The sequence below is a fragment of the Tamandua tetradactyla genome, chromosome 6, assembly GCF_023851605.1.
Source record: "Tamandua tetradactyla isolate mTamTet1 chromosome 6, mTamTet1.pri, whole genome shotgun sequence".
NCBI classification, from domain to species: Eukaryota; Metazoa; Chordata; class Mammalia; order Pilosa; family Myrmecophagidae; genus Tamandua; species Tamandua tetradactyla.
This window is the reverse complement of record NC_135332.1, coordinates 28,711,993-28,732,989: the sequence shown is the minus strand read 5'-3', so window position 1 is coordinate 28,732,989 and position 20,997 is coordinate 28,711,993. Positions and strand designations below refer to the sequence as shown.

General features: G+C 38.7%; 1 protein-coding gene across 1 annotated transcript in view; it reads left to right on the top strand.

Annotated features, from left to right (window-relative positions):
* SOCS7 (suppressor of cytokine signaling 7) overlaps positions 1–20,189 on the top strand; it is a 46,821-nt gene extending 26,632 nt beyond the window's left edge. The window contains exons 7-10 of the mRNA XM_077164601.1: positions 2,276–2,404; positions 17,523–17,658; positions 18,055–18,205; positions 19,928–20,189. Of these exons, the coding sequence (XP_077020716.1) occupies positions 2,276–2,404; positions 17,523–17,658; positions 18,055–18,175 (386 nt within the window). The 3' untranslated portion in view covers positions 18,176–18,205; positions 19,928–20,189. The remainder of the gene's footprint in view (positions 1–2,275; positions 2,405–17,522; positions 17,659–18,054; positions 18,206–19,927) is intronic.
* Positions 20,190–20,997: the final 808 nt, after the last annotated feature.

Genomic DNA, 20,997 nt, shown 5'->3' with positions numbered 1-20,997 from the left:
TAAGAAGTCAAATTTGCCTGTTTTAGTTTTGGCTTGTTTTAAGAAAGCCTTCTTCTCCCTTTGGATTTTTCTTCCTTTGGTGCCTGCCTTTTTCATAGGATAGATTCATAGGGTTGGAACGATGAGTAAGGGAAATATCTCATTAACTCAATTTGAATGTTGATATGGGCAGTGGTTTCAATCACTAGAAGAAATGCTGGAGTGAAGAAAGAAGGGAGAGTAAGGATTCCAGCATCTTGTCTCCTAAGAAGGACTTGAACAAGATGGTTGGAGAGGCTTTCCATAACAGGTTTCTCAGTAAAACTGTCTGGGTAGAAGGAAGAGACGATCTAGGATCTTTAGACAAATTCGACCAAGCTCCATTCATAATTAAATTTATCATCTTGAGCTACTTTCTATTAAATCATGTGTACAAAGAGGATTTAGTTTAAATCCTGTGACGGTTCGGTTCTGAATTTCTTTCCCTGATAGTAATATCAGATCTTCCTGCCAGGCAGCACAGTGATGACAGTTTCCTCCTTTGGTTACCTTTGTAGTCTCTTAGGAAATATTTATTGGAACTCTGAGAATTTCTGGGTTCGCTGTTCTTACAACTTCTACCTTCTTCTGGTACCTGCTCCTTTGCTGTCAGGTGATATCTGATGTTTCAGGAATATCTAGAAGCTGACTTGTTAAACCCAGCTCTCTGGATTGACCTTGCATCAGGGCATTCTGTATTTGACTGGGGCAGAAACTTGGGATGGTCATTGGTAGTAGGGCTGGGTAATAATCCTTTGTCAAAATATAGATAATTAAAAATATATATATATCTATATAAAGGACTTTAGGGAATTTCAGGGACTTGCTCCTGCTGTTCTTCCTATTCTTCCCACACACGTGCGACCTGAGATGAGCTCTGTTACTGCATCGCAAGTGGGGGCCTCTGTCCCGCTCTTCCCAGGTAGCACCATGCCTTCCTCTTCCCTGGTCTCAGTCGGGTTTTGCAGGATTTATTTGCATTTACTTCTCTTGTAAGGTATAAATAGCTGTTTAGGCCAGCATAGTTATGTCCATGGTCTTCTCTGCCTCCAGCTCTACCTTAGAAATGGGAAAGGAACTTCATTCCAAAGATCTGAGAGTTAATTAGATAGCTATGGGGCAGATTGCTGCCTTTTTTCCTGCTGTTCCTAAAAACAAACAAAAAATATATATATAAAACATTTCAGGGCCATGGTGGCTCAGCAGGCAAGAACGCTTGCCTACCATACGAGAGGACCCGGGTTCGATTCCTGGTGTCTGCCCATGTAAGAAAAAAAAAAGAGATTTGAAACATTTCAGAATTTCAGAGTGAATTATTTTTGATAAACCAATAAATGACAGGGCCATAGGAATGATTAATAAATGCTTGACCTTTGACCTTTAGATTCCCTATTGGTGAGATCTCAGGAATGAGCTCTTTTAAATGATTCTTCAATTACTTTTTTGATCAAAAGGGCTTTTCTTCCTTGAATAAATGGAATTTTTAATAGAAGCCTTGTAAGTCTTTCAGTTGCTAGTTTGCAATGGAACATCTGTCTTCATCTTTTTAAGTGATCCTGTAAGAGATCTACAGTTCTCTTGAGTGATTAGTATCCCCTTTTACTACCCCTTTTGTTTTTGGTTCCTTTGGAGCTAGTACTTCAGTTCTTTATTTTTTTAAATCACGGGAGTTCAGCTTCTCTTTTGCCTTTTGGGGTGGAATCTTTGTAACATCTTTAGAAGTTAAAAAAGGAAAGACTTAATTGGATTTTCTATGCCTAACACAGAATGAATGAGACTCACAAAACTGCTCTTCCTGTCTTCCCTCAACTATTCTGTGACTAGTTAAAGACTTAGCTCTTCTTGAAGGGTCTGTCATTTAAATTGCTTTTGCTATAGTTGTCTTATGGTCTTCATAGGGTGCCTCACAGTCTACGGTTTAAGGGTTAATGTTCATACTTGCCAAAATCATTTTATATCTTTTTTTCTTACTTAAATTTATTTTTTATTTTTATTTATTTATATATTTACTTATTATTTATTGTTTACCTGTTTGATAGAAACCTGTAAGACCTAATTTGTCTTATTGAAGGCAACATCTTTCTTCTCATTAATTGTGGGGCAAGCAGGAAAAGGTGGCTTCAGGGACCTTTGACTCAGCTTTCTCACAAACTACCCTCCCCAAGTAAGAATTGTTGTTAAAACGTTCAAAACAGCCTTCCAAGTCTTTCTAAAGTAAGCTTTACATTTTTACTTCTCCATAATTTTCCAATGGCAGGAACCTTCAGCCTGTGGTGTCACCCCAAGTTTGAGGATCGCTGTCAATCAGTGGTAGAGTTCATTAAGAGGGCCATCATGCACTCCAAGAATGGGAAATTTCTCTATTTCTTGAGATCCAGGGTTCCAGGTAAGGCTGTAATTATACTATTTATTTAACTTACTTGGGTATGATCTTGCTTGGTACCAAAATGCCCTCTCGTCCCAAAGCACACTAATGTAAAGCTTTTTGTCCGGGCTATTATAGCAGCCACTCTTCCTGTAGGGTCAAGTTGATAATCCTTTGCCCTGCACATTAAACCCTCAACATTTGAGGAGGATTTTATGCTCGTCCAATCACGAGAATGGGGAAACTGATCCTGCCTTTCAAGGCCAAGCATCATGTGAACCTTTTGATACCCAAAGGTGTTTCCTTAGCCCTTAACCAGGCAGTCTAGCATTTAAATGTGAAACTGAGAGGTAAAAACTCTCAGGTCATTCCTGTACGAACAGGCAAGCTAAAAGGAGTGTTCATTAGAAAGGCAATTATGAGTGTCAAGGAAGTTGAATTCAGTTTAACCTGTTGGGAAGTATCTACTATGGGCCCTACCATGTGGTATTAAACATGCTCTTAAGAGAGTAGATAAATTTTGTTGTATCTGAGCATCCCTGCCTGTGTTGAATACAAAGATTTCTCTTCATTAGAGAGTACTGGGCAGTTCCCATACTTTCTGCTGTGATGTCACAGTCTTCCTGCCCATTAAGTAGGGAGATATCTGTATAATCTCTATTGAAGAGGAATTTGCTTTTTTGGGGATAGGAAAAGTAAAAATAAGGATAAGCATATTATGTGAGAAATTTTTAAGATAAAAAAACAGAACTTGAAGTGAGAACTTCATACTTTCCCATTGAATCAAATTAAGATTTTTAAAAAGGGTGCCAAGAAATTGTTCTAAAAAGTAGAAGTTGCAGGAGAGCCTTAGGCAGAATATCAGTAACCGAATCAAGCCAGGTTACAGGAATGTTTTTTTTGTAATCTTGGTGATTTAAATAAGGCATGACAGGGTGTGAACTGTATTAATTCTCACTTCACTTAGTATTTGCCTCAGTGCTGTCAACACAGTTGGGTCTTATGCAAATGACTCGGTTAAAGGGAAAAATTAGGCTCCTTCCTTAAAAGAATTGCCTCCACTTAGCAGTTTTTAAAGTTTGTGACTTTTTTGGGGGTGGTGGTGGTTAATTTAACATACATTTATTGAAAGTAACCTGTGTTTCTTACTATCAAAAAGTAAGGGTGGGCAACAGTGGCCCAGTGGCAGAGTTCTTGCCTGCCATGCCAGAGACCCAAGTTCAATTCCCAGTGCCTGCCCATGCAAAAATAAATAAATTGAAAAAAAAATAAGCCACTTCTCTGCCCTCAGAAAGCTCACAGCCTCAAAGAATGGAAACAGGTAGGAAGACAAGGGCAAGAATGCTTGTTAAAGTTAATATGGGTCATAGTAGTGGTCGACAAGGGAAGCAAGTAATAACCAGCTCTGCTTCTGGCCGAACTAGGGAATTCTCCTCAGAGATAATTCAGACTCTGGAGCATCAGTTGGTCTGTAGAATATTGAGGAACTTCGTGGATCTTGGACACCTGAGGTGCAGCTCACTTCTTCCCATAACTATTTATCTATAATATGTCTAGTCTTGTCTGTAGAAATTTTAAGTAGAATTTTTAACATGTTAAAAAGGCTAGAGCTTATAAAGATCTTTCATGTGCCAGGTACTTTGTCAGGTTCTTTATTTAAATATCTCTGATTTCTTACAGCAACTGGAAAGATAAGTAGTAGATGAGTCTATTAAGAAAACAATAGATAATACGATTTTCATTTTACCAGCGAGGAGATGAGGCTGAGTGTCAAAAGTTAAGTTACTCTAAAGGCCACTTAGCTGATCGTTGCTGAAGCCAGGATTTAAACCCAGGCCCAACTGACTCCAAATCCTGTGTTTTATTCACTACTCTGTTATAGGAAAATATAGCAATAATCAAATTGTAAATTGAGTTTGCTGGGATTTGTGGAGACAACATATCAAGGGCAGATTGTGTTGATTAAGAGGGTGTCTTCTAGGCCCTTTGAATGATACAGATAGGATATCTATTTGCTTTTAAGTTTGCAATCAGGTTGAGAAGGCAAAAGCAGGTTAGTATTTGCCCCTGGAACATAAGTGACCTCGTTTGAAGGGTTGGGACAAAGAAGGTAAAGCCAGTGTAGTCCATTACCATTGTTTACTTCCCTCTATTGCTCATCATAAGATTAAGTTATAGGCCTTTGTTTTAGTTTGCTAGCTGCCAGAATGCAATATACCAGAAACAGAATGGCTTTTAAAAAGAGGAATTTAATAAGTTTCTAATTTATAGTTCTACGGCCTAGAAAATGTCCCAATTAAAACAAGTCTATAGAAATGTCCAATCTAAGGCATCCAGGTAAAGATATCTTGGTTCAAGAAGGCCGATGAAGTTCAGGGTTTCTCTCTCAAGTGAGAAGGCACATGGCGAACACAGTCAAGGCTTCTCTCTCAGCTGGAAGGTCACACGGCAAACACAGTGTCATCTGCTAAAGCTTTCTCTCCTGGCTTCCAGTTTCATGAAACTCCCCGGGAGGTGTTTTCCTTCTTCATTTCCAAAGGTCGCTGGCTCGTGGATGCTCTGCTTCATGGTGCTGCAGCGTTCTCTGTTCTCTCCGAATCTCCTTCATTCTCCAAAATGTTTCCTCTATAGGACTCCAGAAACTTATCAAGACCCACCCAAATGGGTGGAGACATGTCATCACCTAATCCATCTTAACAACCACTCTTTTTTTTTTTAAAACTTTTTTTATTAATTAAAAAAAATTAACAAACAAAACATTTAGATATCATTCCACTCTTGATTAAATCACATCTCCAGGGAGATGATCTGATTATAGTTTCAAACATATAATATTGAATAGGGATTATTCTGCCTTTATGAAATGGGATTTTGATTAAAATACAGCTTTTCTAGGGTCCATACATCTTTTCAAACCAATACATTCCACCCTCTGGACCCAAAAAAGATATGTTTTCCCCATATACAAAATACATTAATTTCATAACAATATCAGAAATCCTCAAACCATTTCAGTAGCAATACAAATGAAATACAAAGTTAGAAACAGTACAAACTCCTATCAAAGTTAGTTACAGGCATGGTCTGTTCTAAGGCAAAGTTCTCCTTGGCTCTGGACCTATAAAAACTCAAAACAAATTATTTGCTGCCAACATACAAAGGAGGAACAGCAGTCATAGGATACATATACCCATTTCCATAGGGAGGAAAGAACACAGGGGTCACCGGACCCATACAGTTTTGAAAACTTGCAGGGCAAAGTCCATTAGATTTCAAAGTCTGAGAATCATTTATCTTCAGGGCTTCTGAAAGTGGCAGTCCCACCCTTTCCAAGGGCCTACACAGAGGCCTGGCCTCTCTGCAAATGCAAACTTGGGGGACATTGGAGAGACCATCTTTTTCTTGGCTCCACCCTCTCCAAGCATTGGGGCTGCACCTGGGCTCTCTACCATCACCAGCGCACATGGTCAACCCCACCATGTGTTGGCAGCCAGGCTCTCCCCAAACACCAAGGAATGTGTTTCACCCTCTCCAAGGCCTGAGGCAGCATGACTCTTCCACTGCGACGAGGTGGAAGGCCCATCCTCTGCCTTCAGGGCAAACTTACCCTCTTAACGGGCTTGGGTGGGTCCACTCTCCTGGCCTGAGGCTTCTTGACTTCAGACCTCAGCCTCCATGGTTTTGCCTCTGAAGTGATTTTTCTTCCAACGTGTCCCTTCTCTGAACCCCCCAGTCCAGACTGACAGTGGCTCTGTTTATACAAGTCCCACAGCACTCTCGTTGGCTTTCTATGCAGTAGCCTTGGATGATGCCCATCAGACAGAAGGAGTTTCCACAAATCCTTCCTGGATAACTCCATGTCTGATCCTGGCTTTCTCTGAGATGGCCGACTGGTTCCCCATCTGGTTAACTCCTCATGTGGGGCACTATTCTCTGGGGTCTCCCTTTCTGGAAGCTCAGAATTTTCCAGGACATCAATTTCTGGTTTCTTTGTATTCAAGAGTTCAGTTTTCAACTTATCTCTTTCCTGTCCCATTTCACTATAAGCTGTAAGGAGAACACAGGCTGCCCTTTCAACATTTAATTTGGAGATCTCTTCTGCTAAATAACTAAGTCCATGGCTTTTAAAATCTGCCTTCCAGCCAAAGCCACTAGTCAATTTTGCCAGATTATCTGCCATTTTAAAACAAGGCTCGCTTTCCTTCCAGTCTACAATAACACATGCCTCATCTCTGTCTAAAGCCTGGTCAGAGGTACCTTTAGAGTCCACATTTCTACCAACAGTCTCTTGAAAGCATTCTAGGCCTTCTCTATCAAGCTCCTCAGAACTCCTCCAACATCTTCCCCTTATCCATTTAAAAAGCTGTTCCAACATGTTTGGTATTTGCAAACCACAGCAGCACCCCACTCTCTGGTACCAAAATCTGTTCTAGTTTGCTAGCTGCCAGAATGCAATATACCAGAAACAGAATGGCTTTTAAAAAGGGGAATTTAATGAGTTGCTAGTTACAGTTCTAAGGCCAAGAAAATGTCCCAACTAAAACAAGTCTATAGAAATGTCCAATCTAAGGCATCCAGGGAAAGACACCTTGGTTCAAGAAGGGATAATGAAGTTCAGGGTTTCTCTCTCAAGTGAGAAGGCACATGGTGAACACAGTCAGGGCTTCTCTCTCATCTGGAAGGGCTGATGGTGAACACAGTGTCATCTGCTAGCTTTCTCTTCTGGCTTTCGGTTTCATGAAGCTCCCCGGGAGGCGTTTTCCTTCTTCATTTCCAAAGGTCGCTGGCTCGTGGACGCCCTACTTCGTGGTGCTGCAGCATTCTCTGTTCTCTCCGATCTCCTTCATTCTCCAAAATGTTTCCTCTTTTATAGGACTCCAGAAACTTATCAAGACCCAGCCAAATGGGTGGAGACATGTCGTCACCTAATCCATCTTAACAACCACTCTTGATTAAATCACATCTCCAAGGAGATGATCCGATTACTGTTTCAAACATGCAATATTGAATAGGGATTATTCTGCCTTTGTGAAATGGGCTTTTGATTAAAACATGGCTTTTCTAGGGTCCATACATCCTTTCAAACCAGCACAGCCTTATAAGAGGTTAAATTTATTAGGGGTGAGGATTGGAGTGAGGAAGAGGGAGTTGGTTATTAGCATTTAGGTTGATCTCTGTTAGTCTTTGCTAGAGTCTCTGTAGATTCTAGAAGGAGCCTGTGTGCTCAGGTTTTGGGATGATAACAGTTCCTATTGAATAACTACAAAGGGCCAAGTGTTATCCTATTTAACCTAATACAAAATCTCCCAAGAGGATGTTTTAGTTTCCTTATTTTTACAGATTAGTAAAACTGAGTTCGTACATTTCAGAGCCACGATGCAGACTCAGGTTTTGTTTTTGCTTCAAATCCAAGAATTGGATGCACTAACAGGTTTAAAAGGGATGACAGGCATTACAAAAATAGGACTAATGGGAAAGTTCTAATGGTGTCAAAAAGGCAGCAGAAGGAAGTTAGTTAGAATAAACTAATTTCTTTTGGCAGACAGACCCTTGGTTAAGATGGTGCCTAAGCTTGGTTTCTCCCTATTACCTTCTCATCATAATATTGGAACATGTTCCCAATATCTGGGGTCATTGATTATATCTTAATCTGGCCATATTTACAGTTATAAACTTCTAACACAAGACAACAGTCTCAAAAAAGAAAATATGAGTAGTTTAGTATAAAACCTCTGATGTTAGAACTCTAAAGTAAACGTGTCCTTAGTTGGGAGAATCTTCATCTGTCAAGTGCATGAAGGAAAAATAGCTTAAAAAAATCGCATTTTAAATTGAACAGCTCTTTAACCGAAATCGTTACTTTCTCTTTTGTAACCATCATTAAGCTAAAATTACTGGTCCAGTGGCTTGTCTTCTCTGTATACCAGGATTTTTCAACTCAACGCAGTTGACATTTGGGTGGGGGGGAGGGATAATTCTTTTTTTTGTATTAAATTTATTGTTCATTTTAAAACAAATCACTTATGCAGTAAAATGACAATTCAGACTTGTTCACAAAAAGTGATAACTGAGTTCTCTTGTTAAACTCTGCTACATTATACCACTTATCACTTGATTAAAGATTGATTATCGAACATTTACAAAGGCACCAATGTGTTACCTTGACAAATTCAATACATTCAAGATCTCAGGGCAGTGTGATGGTGGCTTGGTGGCAGAATTCTTGCCTGCCATGCTAGAGAACTGGATTCGATTCCCGGTGCCTGCCCATGTGAAAAAAAAGCAATTTCAATACATTCCGTCCTGGTTGTGGCAGTCAAAATAGTCTCTATTCAAAAAGTAGTGTAAAATTATAAATTGTCTGTATTCAAAAGGTAGTGTAAAATTTCAAAGCATTTAAAAAACAAACAAACTGAGGAGCTACTTTTTGCTACACTGGGACAGAATCTGAATTCTTAAATAGCTTCTACCCATAAAATAAAAAATAGCAACTGATAGCAGCCAGAGTTCTTATACTATTAAAAAAATAAACTTTAAGACAGGATTTTCACATCCAGTTTGAGAATAAAATATTTGCCTAGCGGCCCTTTTGTAAAATGTTACCATAGGAAAAAGAAACTAAGCATATAACTTTCTTATTTCTAATAAAAACAGTATGTAGAAAACACATGTCCAGTTTCTTTAATGTTAAGAGACTGAAGTGTCATGTGTTAACAGGAGGCACTGCTGGTGGAAGACCTTAAAGAATAATGCGCACCACATGGGCTGGATCGTTCTTTGTTGCCAGGGACCAGCAGTGCATTGGAGGAAGTTTAGCAGCATCCCTTCCTTCTACCCTCTAGAGTCATTAGGACTTCTTCCCCCATCCCCCATGTCCCCCACCCTTTTAGTTGTGGCAATCAAAATTATATCTCTATAATTTGAAAACCTGTTTACCCTAGGGGTTAAGAGCGTGGGTTTTGGAGCCGGACTACCTGAGTGCCACCCCTGGCCCTGCTACTTATTAGCTACATAATCTTGGACGTATTACTGAACCTCTCCTGCCTCAGTTTCCTCATCAGTAAACTAGGAATAGTAATAGTATCTACCTTATAGAATTGTTTTGAGAAATGCAAGATATAATTCATAGCACCTGGCACAAAGTAAGCACTCAATAGATGTTACCTTTTGCTCAGTGATCTCTCAGATGTAGGAACTTAGTAAGTGTTTAATATGGGTGTATAGTGGTCTCCCAGCCCTATGGTTGGCACAAGGGAGGCTCAGGATATATTTGCCAAATGAATAAATGACCCCCCTGGGATATCCTTATGTTGTCTTATCTTCTTTACCAGATCCTCTAGGGCAAAACTGCCTTTCCTTTGCCCTATGTTATTTTGTGTATTAGAACACTTAAATATTTGCTGATAAGATATTGGTCATAGTCAGAAGAGATTATTTCATGGATGCTTGGGAAAGAAGCAGTGACTCCTTTTCTGGGGACATGTGACCAGAATTTCTGTGCTTCTTCCTAAGGAGTGGTTTGTCCTTGGCTTATGGGCTTTAGGCTCCCCTTTAGGCTCCCCTTCTTCCACCAGCCATGTGGAGGATCAGAATGTGCAACCCCCTCTAATTATTCTATAGACCTCCATCGTGTCTGTTTACAAGCAAAACTTACTGCTGGCTCATTTTCCTTTCTGTGTTCATTTGTGCAGTATAATAATACTAATACTGAACAAGTATAATAACCCCTATGTACTCATCCCATAGCCCTAACAACCATCAGCCCGTGGCCAGTCCTGCCCTGTCCGCACAGTACCTATTCCCTCAATGCTAATCATTGTTGTTTTAAGTAAATTTTATTGAACTATAACATACATAAAAATGCACAGTCAGTTATTTTGTTCAACCCTTATTATTTTGTAGCAAATCCCAGATATTTTATCATCTGTAAATATTTCATTATGTTTCTCTGAAAGATAACATTTAAAAAAAATGAACTTTATTTTAAAATGCTTTTCAATTTACAGAAAAATTACAGAGATAAAGCAAAGTTCTTATATACACCACACCCAATTTCCCCTATTAATATCTTACAATAGTGTGGTACTTTTGTCACAATTAATGAACCATTATTTGATATGTTATTATTAAGTAAAATCTATATTTTATTCACATTTTCCATGTGACTTAATTCCTTTCTGTTCCAGAAGCCCATTCAGGATATTTCATTATATTTAGGTTCCTTTTAGTTGTGGCAGATAATGATTTCTTGAAAAATGTATTCATGATAGCATTTCACACCTAAAAAAATCAACAGTGTTTTTTTAATATCATCAAATATCTGGTAAACATTTATTTCTAATTGTTTCACAAATGTCAGTTTAACTTTTTATTTTGAGATAAGTTTAGTCTTAACAGAGAGTTGCAAAAATAGTGAAGAGAATTTCTTTATCCTGCTTTTCCCTTCATGTTAATATCTTATGTTACCATCATAAAATTATTAAAGCTAAGAAATTAACATTAGTTCAACACTATTAACTATGAACCTTTTAGTTTTTCCACCAATGTTTTTTGTGTTTTTTTCCTAGGATCTAGTTGAGGATCCCACATTTTTTTAGTTGTCAGTCTCTTGTAGTCTCTTCCACTCTGGCAGTTGCTCTGTCTTTCCTGGTCTTTCATGATATTGACAGTTTTGAAGAGAACTAATTGTTATTAAATAATAATGATCTGTTTTGGGGGGTGCTTAATTTTTTTTGGCAGGGGAGAGGGATAACACTATTTCATAAGTGGTATTATGACTGTTTTCTTTTCCTTTCCTTCTTCTTTCATTTTATTTTTAAAAATTATAAAATAAACACAAAACCACACAAATCAAATATATGGCTTAGTGTATAAGGTGACCACCACCCAGGCTGAAGAACTAGAACTTTGCCAGCCACTCCAGAAGTTTCATGCTCCCCATCCCAGTCTCTATCCCTGACTTCATAGTAATCACTTCCTTGCATTTTTCTTTTTTTTTTCTGTATGCTCTATATTGGGGTCACATTTCATTATGCTTCCATGTGACTATCCCGTTATTGGCAGCACCATTTGTTGAATTTTTGTTTGTTTGTATCTATGCTTGTTTGTATGTTTTTTGGGGAAGTACATGGACCGGGAATCGAACCTCTCGTCTCCCGCATGGCAGATGAGAATGCTACCACTGAACTACCCTTGCACCCCACTCGCTTGTATTTTTCTATTAGTACTTTTATCACTCTGAGCACTATATTTAGTTTTGTCTATTTTTAAAAAAAAATTCTGTCTTTTGAGTGTTTCTTAATCTGTAGATTTCTTTTCTGTCCCTTTCATTTCCTTTCAATTTATCTATTAAAGAATTGGGATTGTTTGGCCTGCAGAATTTCTTTGAATTTTACTGTTTGTATCCTCTTGGTGAGTTTAGCATATTGTTCTGTCCTCTTTATTTCTTGAAAATTAGCAGTAGTCAGGTCCAAACTCAGGTTTGAAACCTGTAGCAGAACTATATATGTAGTGTTTGGCGTGCTATAGAATGCACACAATGTCAGATTGCTTCTTTTTTGTGTTCTTAGCAGCCATTTATTGGGGGTTGCAAAACAGTGATATTCTATTTTATCACTTCTTTTTTATTTATTAGATAGAAAACTTTTTATAGAGACATTGCCTCTTATCTGTTATTTGTTTACTCAATTCATATAGGAAGAACAGGTAAATGAAAAGCTGAATTCTTTATTTACCAGTTTTCAAGATAATATGTTCCGTAACCTTTGAAAGTGATTGTTTAAAAAAATATTTGTTTTGGAATTATAGTCATGGAATTAAATATGGAAATAAATATTTGTGGAATTAAATATATTTGATGGATTTCAGTCCATTGCAATTATTATTATTGCCAAAACCCAAATTGTCCCATCTTTGATCAGTAGAAGCCTCTTCATGTTGGTGTATTTGTTTTTGTTTTTTTTTTTAACATGGGCAGGCACCGGGAATTGAACCTGGGTCCTCTGGCATGGCAGGCAAGCGTTCTTGCCTGCTGAGCCACTGTGGCCTGCCCTGGTGTATTTGTTTTTGTTTTTGTTTTTGTAATACTGTATGACAGCTTGATTGAGATATAATTTTTATATTGTATAATTCACCCATTTGGAGTATACAATTTCGGTGGTTTTTAGTATATTCACAGTTGCACAGTAATCACCACTATCAATTTTAGAACATTTTTGTCACCTAGATGAAACCCAATACCATTAACAGTCACCCCCCACTCACCCCTCTCCCTAGCCCTTGGCAACCACTATTCTACTTTCTATTGGTATGGATTTGCCTAGTCTAGGATATTTCATATAAATACACTCATACAATATGTGATTTTTTGTGTTTGGCTTTTTTCATTTAGCGTAATGGTTTCAAGATTCATCCACACTGTAGCATGAATCAGTACCTATTCCTTTTTATGGCTGAATAATATTCCACTGTGATATATCACATTTTGTTTATCCATTCATCAGTTGATAGACGTTTGGGTTGTTTCCATTTTCTGGCTATTGTTAATAATGCTATTTTGAACATTAATGTATAGGTTTTTGTGTGAACATGTTTTTAATTCTTTTAGGTATATACCTAGGAAAGGAACTAGTGGTTCATATAATAACTTCATGTTTAGTGTTTTTTGTTGTTGTTGTTGCAATTTTATTGAGATATATTCACCATACAAACCATCCAAAGTATATAGTGGCTAACAGTATCATCATACAGTTGTGCATACAGTCCCATGATCAATTTTAGAATATTTTCATTACTCCATAAAAGAAACAAGAATAAAAAAAATAAAACGCTGATCCTCCTGTATCCCTAATCTTCCCCTCCTGTTGTTGACTCCTAGTATTGATGTGTGGTACATTTGTTACTGTTGATGAAAGAATATTAAAATATTACCATTAACTCTAGTCTGTAGTTTGCAGTAGGTACATTCTCCATATATGCCTCTATTAACTCCTTGCAATAGTGTCATACATTTGTTCTATTTCCTGAAAGAACTTTTAAATATTTTTTTATATTTGTACATTTAATCACAGTCATAGTCCACCACAGGATTCACTGTGCTATACATTCCCATGTTTGAACCTCCACCTTTCCTTCAGGTGACATATGTGACTCTAAACTTCCCCCTTCTACCACATTCACACACCATTTCAGTACTACTAAGTAATTATTTTCACAATAACATGTTTCCGTCACCTCTCCATTTCCAAACATTTAAGTTCAATCTAGTTAAACATTCTGCAATGTTTAACTTTTTTGAGGAACTACCAAACTGTTTTCTAAAGTGACTGCACCATTTTACATTCCCACCAGCATTGCACAAGGATTCCAATTTCTTCACATCCTTTATTTCCATCTTTTAAATTATAGCCATCCTAGTGGATGTGAAGTGGTATCTTACTGTTACTTTGGTTTGCATTTCCCTAATGATTAACGATGTTGAACATCTTTTAATGTGCCTTTTGGCACAAAGATTTTTATTTTGATGAAGTCAATTTTATCTATTTTTCTTTTGTTGCTTGTGTATTTGATGTTATATCTAGAAAATAGCTCCCATATTTTCTTCTGAGATTTATCATTTTAGCTCTTATGTAGGTCTATCATCCATTCTGAGTTAATTTTTTAAAATGGTTTGAGGAAGGGGTCTAAATCATTATTTTGCTTGTGGCTTTCCAGTTGTCCTAGCTACTATTTGTTGAAAAGATTGTTCTTTACCCATTGAATTGCCTTGGAACCCTTGTTGGAAATCAGTTGGTCAGAAATGATGGATTTAATTCTGGGTTCAATTCTGTCCCGTTGATCATTATATGTCCATCCTTATGCAAATACTATAGCTTTTCAATAGGTTTTGAAGTTGGAAATTGTGAATCCTCCAACTTTGTCCTTTTTTTTTTTTCCCCCCAAAGTTGTGTGGCTCTTCTGGGTCCTTTGCATTTTCATAAGGATTTTGGGATCATCTTGCCAATTTCCACAAGGAAGTCAGTTGGGATTTTGATAGAGATTTCATTGAATCTGTAGATCAATTTGGGGAGCATTGCCATCTTAACAATATTAAGTCTTCTGGTCTGTGAGCATGGGGTGGTGCCTTTTCATTTATTTAGTTCTTCTCTACATTCTTTAAACAATGTTTTGTATTTTTCAGAGTATAAGTTTTACACTTCTTTCATTAGATTTATTCCTAACTATTATATTCTTTTTGGTGGTATTTTAAATAGAATTTATTTTTTCATTTTTGGTTTGTTCTTTGCTACTTATAGAAAAACAATTAATTTTTTACATTGACCTTGTATCCTGAAATCTTGCTGAACTCATTTAATAGTTCTGATATGTATTTCTTTTTAAATTTTAAAAACAACATGTTTGTGGTAAAAATGTCAAAAACACACAAGGTATATAAGGAAAAGTGAATCTTCTGTCCTTCCACCCATACGCTTACTCCCCAGAAGTATGCATTGTTAGTAATTTGTTTCGTAGTTTAGTTTTTCTAAAAATATTTCAAGCTGAAGAATAGAGTGAAATGTTAAAGAAATAGTACTTCACTGTTAGCAGAAAACTTCTTTTATTTTTTTGCTTGGAGAACTATGTATGAGATCATCAAAACTCCCTAGTTTATTCCCTATGTACTTACACTTTTAAGAACATGAAACCCCGATTGTGGTCCTTCAGGTACAGTTTGGTGTGGCAGAAAAACCTGGTTATTGAGGTGCCCAGATCTGGAAGAGATTTGTTACCCCTAATCCAATCTTGGAGTGGGGAAGAGAAAAATAGTGAAGTGTTTGGAATGTGGACTTGTGCTATAGACCCCTGGCCTGAGGACCAGGAGAAAATTGCTGGTGATCCCTGTTCCCCGTCCCCCTCACCCTTTCAGCTGCACTGGTAGGGTAGTCTTAGATTTCTTCCCATTCCTGACCTCTTCTGTTAACATGCTCTGGCTACCAGAGCTCAAATCGTTTGCTGTGTTTGGGGGAAAACAATAAATGGTCAGATTGATACCAGGGAATATCAGAGAATTAGCAAATTTCAAACTGCTATTTATGAGCCTGAAGGCTAAAGGTAGCACAGTTAAATAGCACAGGTATATGGTCATTAAAATTCAGGTAGGCAGACAATCTGATAATTGTATGCTGCTTATTCTGATCTCTTTAAGCACAAGTCCTATAGCAGCACCATGTCTTGGGAATGAATAATTACATGCATAGATTACTTTTATCTCTGAAACATCATATGGAATCTAACTATATTAAAACCAAACCCCAAAAGCTTTCTGTTTCCATAGTTTAATTTACCTGTGAGGGAAAGAGTAAATTCGAACAGGCATTTGAACCCAAACTCATTTTTTAAACTACTTGCATTTAAAGATATTCAAGGGAAGATCTATGTATGAGTTCTTTTTTTTTCTTCTTTTCTTTTCTTTTTTATTGGTGTGTGAGGAGAGGACTAACCACGTGGGGTAGAGGAGGCATGTAGTGCTTCACAATGTAAGCCTTAGATGTGAAACAGTGGGTAGGAGAGGATGGGGAACAGGAGAGGCTGGTCATCAATCAGGATGCTGTGACTGTTCTGGAAGGCCCCCCTGAACCAGTCAGATGGACAGGCACTTTGCATAGACTCTTGGAGAACAACTCTAAGATGTTTCCTGGGCTTACAATAACTCTTACTCAGGCAGCAGGTATTCTAGGCAGGCCAGCTTTATTGGTTTTGTGCTGTGAGCAAGTTCTCTAAGCTCAATAGGCCTGTTTCTTCATATATGAAATAAAGATAATGATGGTACTTGTCTCAAAGTACGGTTTTGAATATTAGATGAGTTTAGTGTTTTAAAGATAAGCTCACTTGTTTAGTAATGGTATAATCTCTATTTGAATTTTTTTTCCTGAGAAAGTCAGTTGTTAGTGACCATCAAAAAGACTTTGAGGGCGGTGCAGTGGTGGCTCAGCAGGCAGAATTCTCACCTGCCATGCCAGAGACCCGGTTCGATTCCCAGAGCCTGCCCATGTAAAAAAGAAAAAAAAGAAAGAAAGCCTTTGCAAGGCAACCTGCAGCTTTAATTTCTCCTTTTCATGCCTAAAAACAGAATTTAAAAGCTGTTTGATATTAGACTCTAATAATAGTAGATATTTTATTTTCCAACAAGTGATGTCTACAGAATTTCTTTTGAAATGACAGTGGTAAATATTTTTCAATTCAGATTCTTCCTCAAAACAGTTTGCTTATTTACTTTCCATAGCCCCTTTGTTTATTGAAACCAAAATATTCTTTATTCCCTTAACCTGTTTCAGTGTCCCTGTCATCATTCTGGATGTCTCCATGCTGTAGTATTGACCCTTTGGGGATTGGGATTTCCCCGGCAAAGAACCAGGTGATATTGGTGAACATAAGCATGTGGGGGCTCCCATCCAGGCCTGACTGGTTGACATCAGTCAGCATGCACTTTTGCACTCAGAACTACTAATTCCAGCTTGCTCAGGTTACTATAGTTGCTTTTCTTTTAAAAGCATCAAAAAAATTTTTTTCTATTCCTGTGATCCAGCCTAACATTTCAGAAGCAGGAGGAAGAATACAAGAAGTGGCTAAAGCTGGTTGTTCAGACATGAAGTAAATGGCAGGCTTGTAATTACCTTCTACGCACCAGTCTCTCTTGGAATTTGGTGGGGATCCCTCTGAACTTTCCCCCTCACCCTTTCCAAGAGTTCTCACACTCAGGATTCTACTACATGTGCAGAACAAGTTTCTCCCATTCCCAGTAGGGAAGCCTTTGATTCTTGCCCTTCCCTAAGAACTTCAGCCCTGGATTGGCGACTTGGCTCCAGCCAGTCTCCAGCTCCACATTATTCATTGGACTCTTCGAGGAGAAAGACACTCAAGTGTTGCATGATGTTAGGGAGGCCCTTTGCAGGAGAGAATAGATTCCGTTAAGTATGAAATATGGTAGTGATGCTTTTGAAAATGGAAATCGACAGCTCTTTGTGGAAGGGAGCTCTTGCTTCCTTCGTAAGATAGATGAAACTATAAAGAAACCATTTCCCCTCGAGTTCTCTTCATAAGAGAAGTTGTAGTTGACTGCATTGTTCTCTCTGAATATGTTCCTTCATTTTCATTCTTGAAGGACTGCCACCAACTCCAGTCCAGCTGCTCTATCCAGTGTCCCGATTCAGCAATGTCAAATCCCTGCAGCACCTTTGCAGATTCCGGATCCGACAGCTTGTCCGGATAGATCACATCCCGGATCTCCCACTGCCTAAGTACAATGGGGTCTTTAGGGTTGGGGCAGGAAGGGTTAGTTAAAATTGTTAGTGAGTCCTACAAGATAATTGCAAAAGCAGAGCCTGCCAAAAACATTCACAGGAATCATCCTTTCACTTCCATTGTATCTTAGCACCTAACTCTAGAACTGTCACATTGCAGCCAGAAGGGAGGAAGGTGTTTGTGTCAGCCTCCCTTCTGCAGTCTCTATGTAGATGGAGTGGAAGTGGTAAGAGTGAGGAAAATAGAATTATAAGTGAGAAAATGGGAATTTTGTTGGGTCAGCAAAAGATCTTCAGTGTAGGCTCAACTGTATTGGGATTGAAGAAGGCAGGTTGAACAAGTAAGGTATTCTTTTATTGTCTAAAAGTAAACCTCTTGTTTGTATTTCACAGACCTCTGATCTCTTATATCCGAAAGTTCTACTACTATGATCCTCAGGAAGAGGTATACCTGTCTCTAAAGGAAGCGCAGCTCATTTCCAAACAGAAGCAAGAGGTGGAACCTTCCACGTAGCGAGGAGTTCCATGCTGTTTGCCACTAAGGGTACGAACTCCCTGCCTCATTGTCAAGCCAGATCTCTTGCTGGGCAGTTAATATCATGCATTAAATCCATACCCCTGTCCTTCCCTGTTTATATCCCTGTCCCAGGCATCTGCACATACAGGAGAAATCTGATAATAAGTTAGGCACATAGCCTCATTGGGAGAAGAATAGACAAAGATGAGAGACTTAAAGAATATTTACAAAACAAGGTACAAGTTAATCACTAAATATCACCGAGGAAGACATACAAGTATAGCTAAGTGTGCAGCCTTCTCTTGTACTTTGACTGATATCCCTAATATTGCACAAATGATATATAAAACAGGAAACCAAAGGGGGAGAAAACTTCATAAAGGGAAAGCAAACATGCTTTTAATTGCAGTAGACATGACTTCAGTGAAAGCTCCACCATATCCCACAGCTAGGAATGTGGAGACGAGTTAAAACGGCTCGCTATTCCATATAAAGAGTTCCATTTGGCTACTGAAAAGTAAATTGTTCAAGAGAATAAATGAATTAACCAAAGAGCTCATTTATCGAAGAAACTGTTTTCCCATTACTACACTAACTGACTTCTCATTTCTTTTCCCACAAAATATCTTGGAACACTGGTTGTACAGATGAAGTGTAAGTAGTCTTTTAAATTGCATTAAAGTGAACTTTGAAAGATAGAGTCAAGTAGGGAACAGAATTGCCAGAAAACTGTCATTTGGTTGTGCTGGTCACGTGCAAGATCTCATATTCTGGTGATCGGCTGCCTGAGTAGAGTGGCTTTTGTCTTTGCACTTAATCTGATGTCACTCTTAAGCACTGGATGCTTCTGCTTCCCTTCTAAACTTCTCTGTTCACATTCCCCAAACAAAGCACATAAAACCCCACGGGAGCAGTGGCCTAGAATAAAAGAGGGACTTTAACCTCTCTACCCTCTCCATGCTCTTCATAATGGAGGAGAGTGTTTACGTCTTGTGCTTTTCTTTAGTCATGGCTAAGGTGAACCTAACTGTATGTCTCCTACTAGCTCTGGGGGAAGGCCTGGAGCCAGGCTAATGAGGATTAGTAAGGGGAGAAGAATGAAGAAGAGAGGTCAAGAACATAAATTCTTTTTGGTCAGGCTGGTTTTAATTTAGGAGTTCTGAATGAACTGCTTGTTCTGTGTGTGCTGCTACTTGGGGCAGTTTCATGTCAGGGTGCTTGGAGGTGAAGTACAAACAGCTAGAACGTACTCATGTTAAATTAGAAGGTAGAAGCTGCACTGGTCTTTGCAGTTATATGTCAACCCTCTTCCATAGCCAGAAGTACAGAGACCTAGAACTATTTCTAGCCAGGTTCACAGAGGGTTACTCCAGGGACTTAGTTTCCTTTTTAGTCTCTTAGACTAACTAGGTGGGTCTTGGGGAAGAAATGGAAACAAGTGGGTAGGAAATTAAGAGGTAAGAGAAAGAGGAAGAGAGAAATCAGGCAATGTGGGAGGATGTTATTATTAGGTCAGAACCTAGTTTTGGCACCCAAGTTTGTAGGCTGCTCATGCCCTCTCCTGTCGGAGGCCAGTACTACATCCCCAGTCAGCCAGTGTTTGAGGAAGCATGGCTATCCAAGCTCCATTCTACTTTTGAGCTGTAATTTCTCCATCTCCGGAGGCCAGGCTGTTCCTCTGTTCCTTCTTCATTCTGTTTGGTTCTACTCTTTTGAGCCATTATAATTTTGTTCTCCTTTTGTACCTAGGCAGTTGATTGCCAAGCTCCAGTTTTGAAGAACCAAATGAAGCTACCACAAAAAGGAAGAAAAATGAGAGAGAATAGGAAGCATTGGAATTCTCTACACAGAGACTTTGATTCCCTCATGCAACCCTGGGGCTCTGAAGAAGCACATAACCGTATTCTCTGAGGGGGGCTCCATCTTTTACAGCCCCTGTGGTATCCTGGAACTGAATTAGCTCCTTGGAAAACTGGAAGAAGTCTCAACACTGTTTCTTTTGCAAAAGTTTTATTTTTGATATTTTCATTTCTTGATATGGAAAATTCATCTTAAAGGCAGCTGGGGTTTGTACCCATTTATTGAAAGTGGTGTGAAAGATGAGCAGGTTAGAAGGAGGGAAGGGGAAGAGAAAGCATTGCCAGGTATAGTCATTCAGCTGATGCCAAAGGCAGATTAGAGTCTTCACCATGGACCTTGGAGAGGGAGGAAAAGGGTCAGAGAAGTGCAAAACAAGATTGGGAATTTCCAGGGGTTAAGAATCTGCTTCTCTACAAGTAGTTTCAATAAAAACAGGAAAGAAGGGAGGGTGGTGGTCTTGAAGAAAAAATGATTGGGCACAAAAAGCAAATGGCTTTTGCTTGGAGAAGCAAGTGACTCCTCTCACAATCTTTCTTTTTTAAGGGTTAGGGACCTGATTTCAGAATCACCTCTCATTGAAGCTGTATTGGTTTGTTTTACTTAATTCCTAAGCTCTGTGACCTCGAATTAGCCCTGTTCTCCCCCTGCCCCACCCATTCCCCCTTGCAGTAACTGCATTTCACTCTGGTCATGGTAACACTGTTCAAGGGTCAAGGCAGTGCTTTTTCTCATCACCCAGCGCTTCAGCTGCAGTCATGAGCCACTGAGGTAAATGGATTATGCTTCCAGATTCTAAATGGCAAATGTACCCAAGACTTAAGAGTCAGTGTTACCTCCATATGTCTGTCACCTAGTGAGAAGGAATGTGGAGGAAGGTGAGAAATTAAGCTATTGTGCTCTTCTTAGAAAAAGCTCCCAGAGTCTCAGCCTTAATGGGATGTCCTTAGATTACAGAGGAG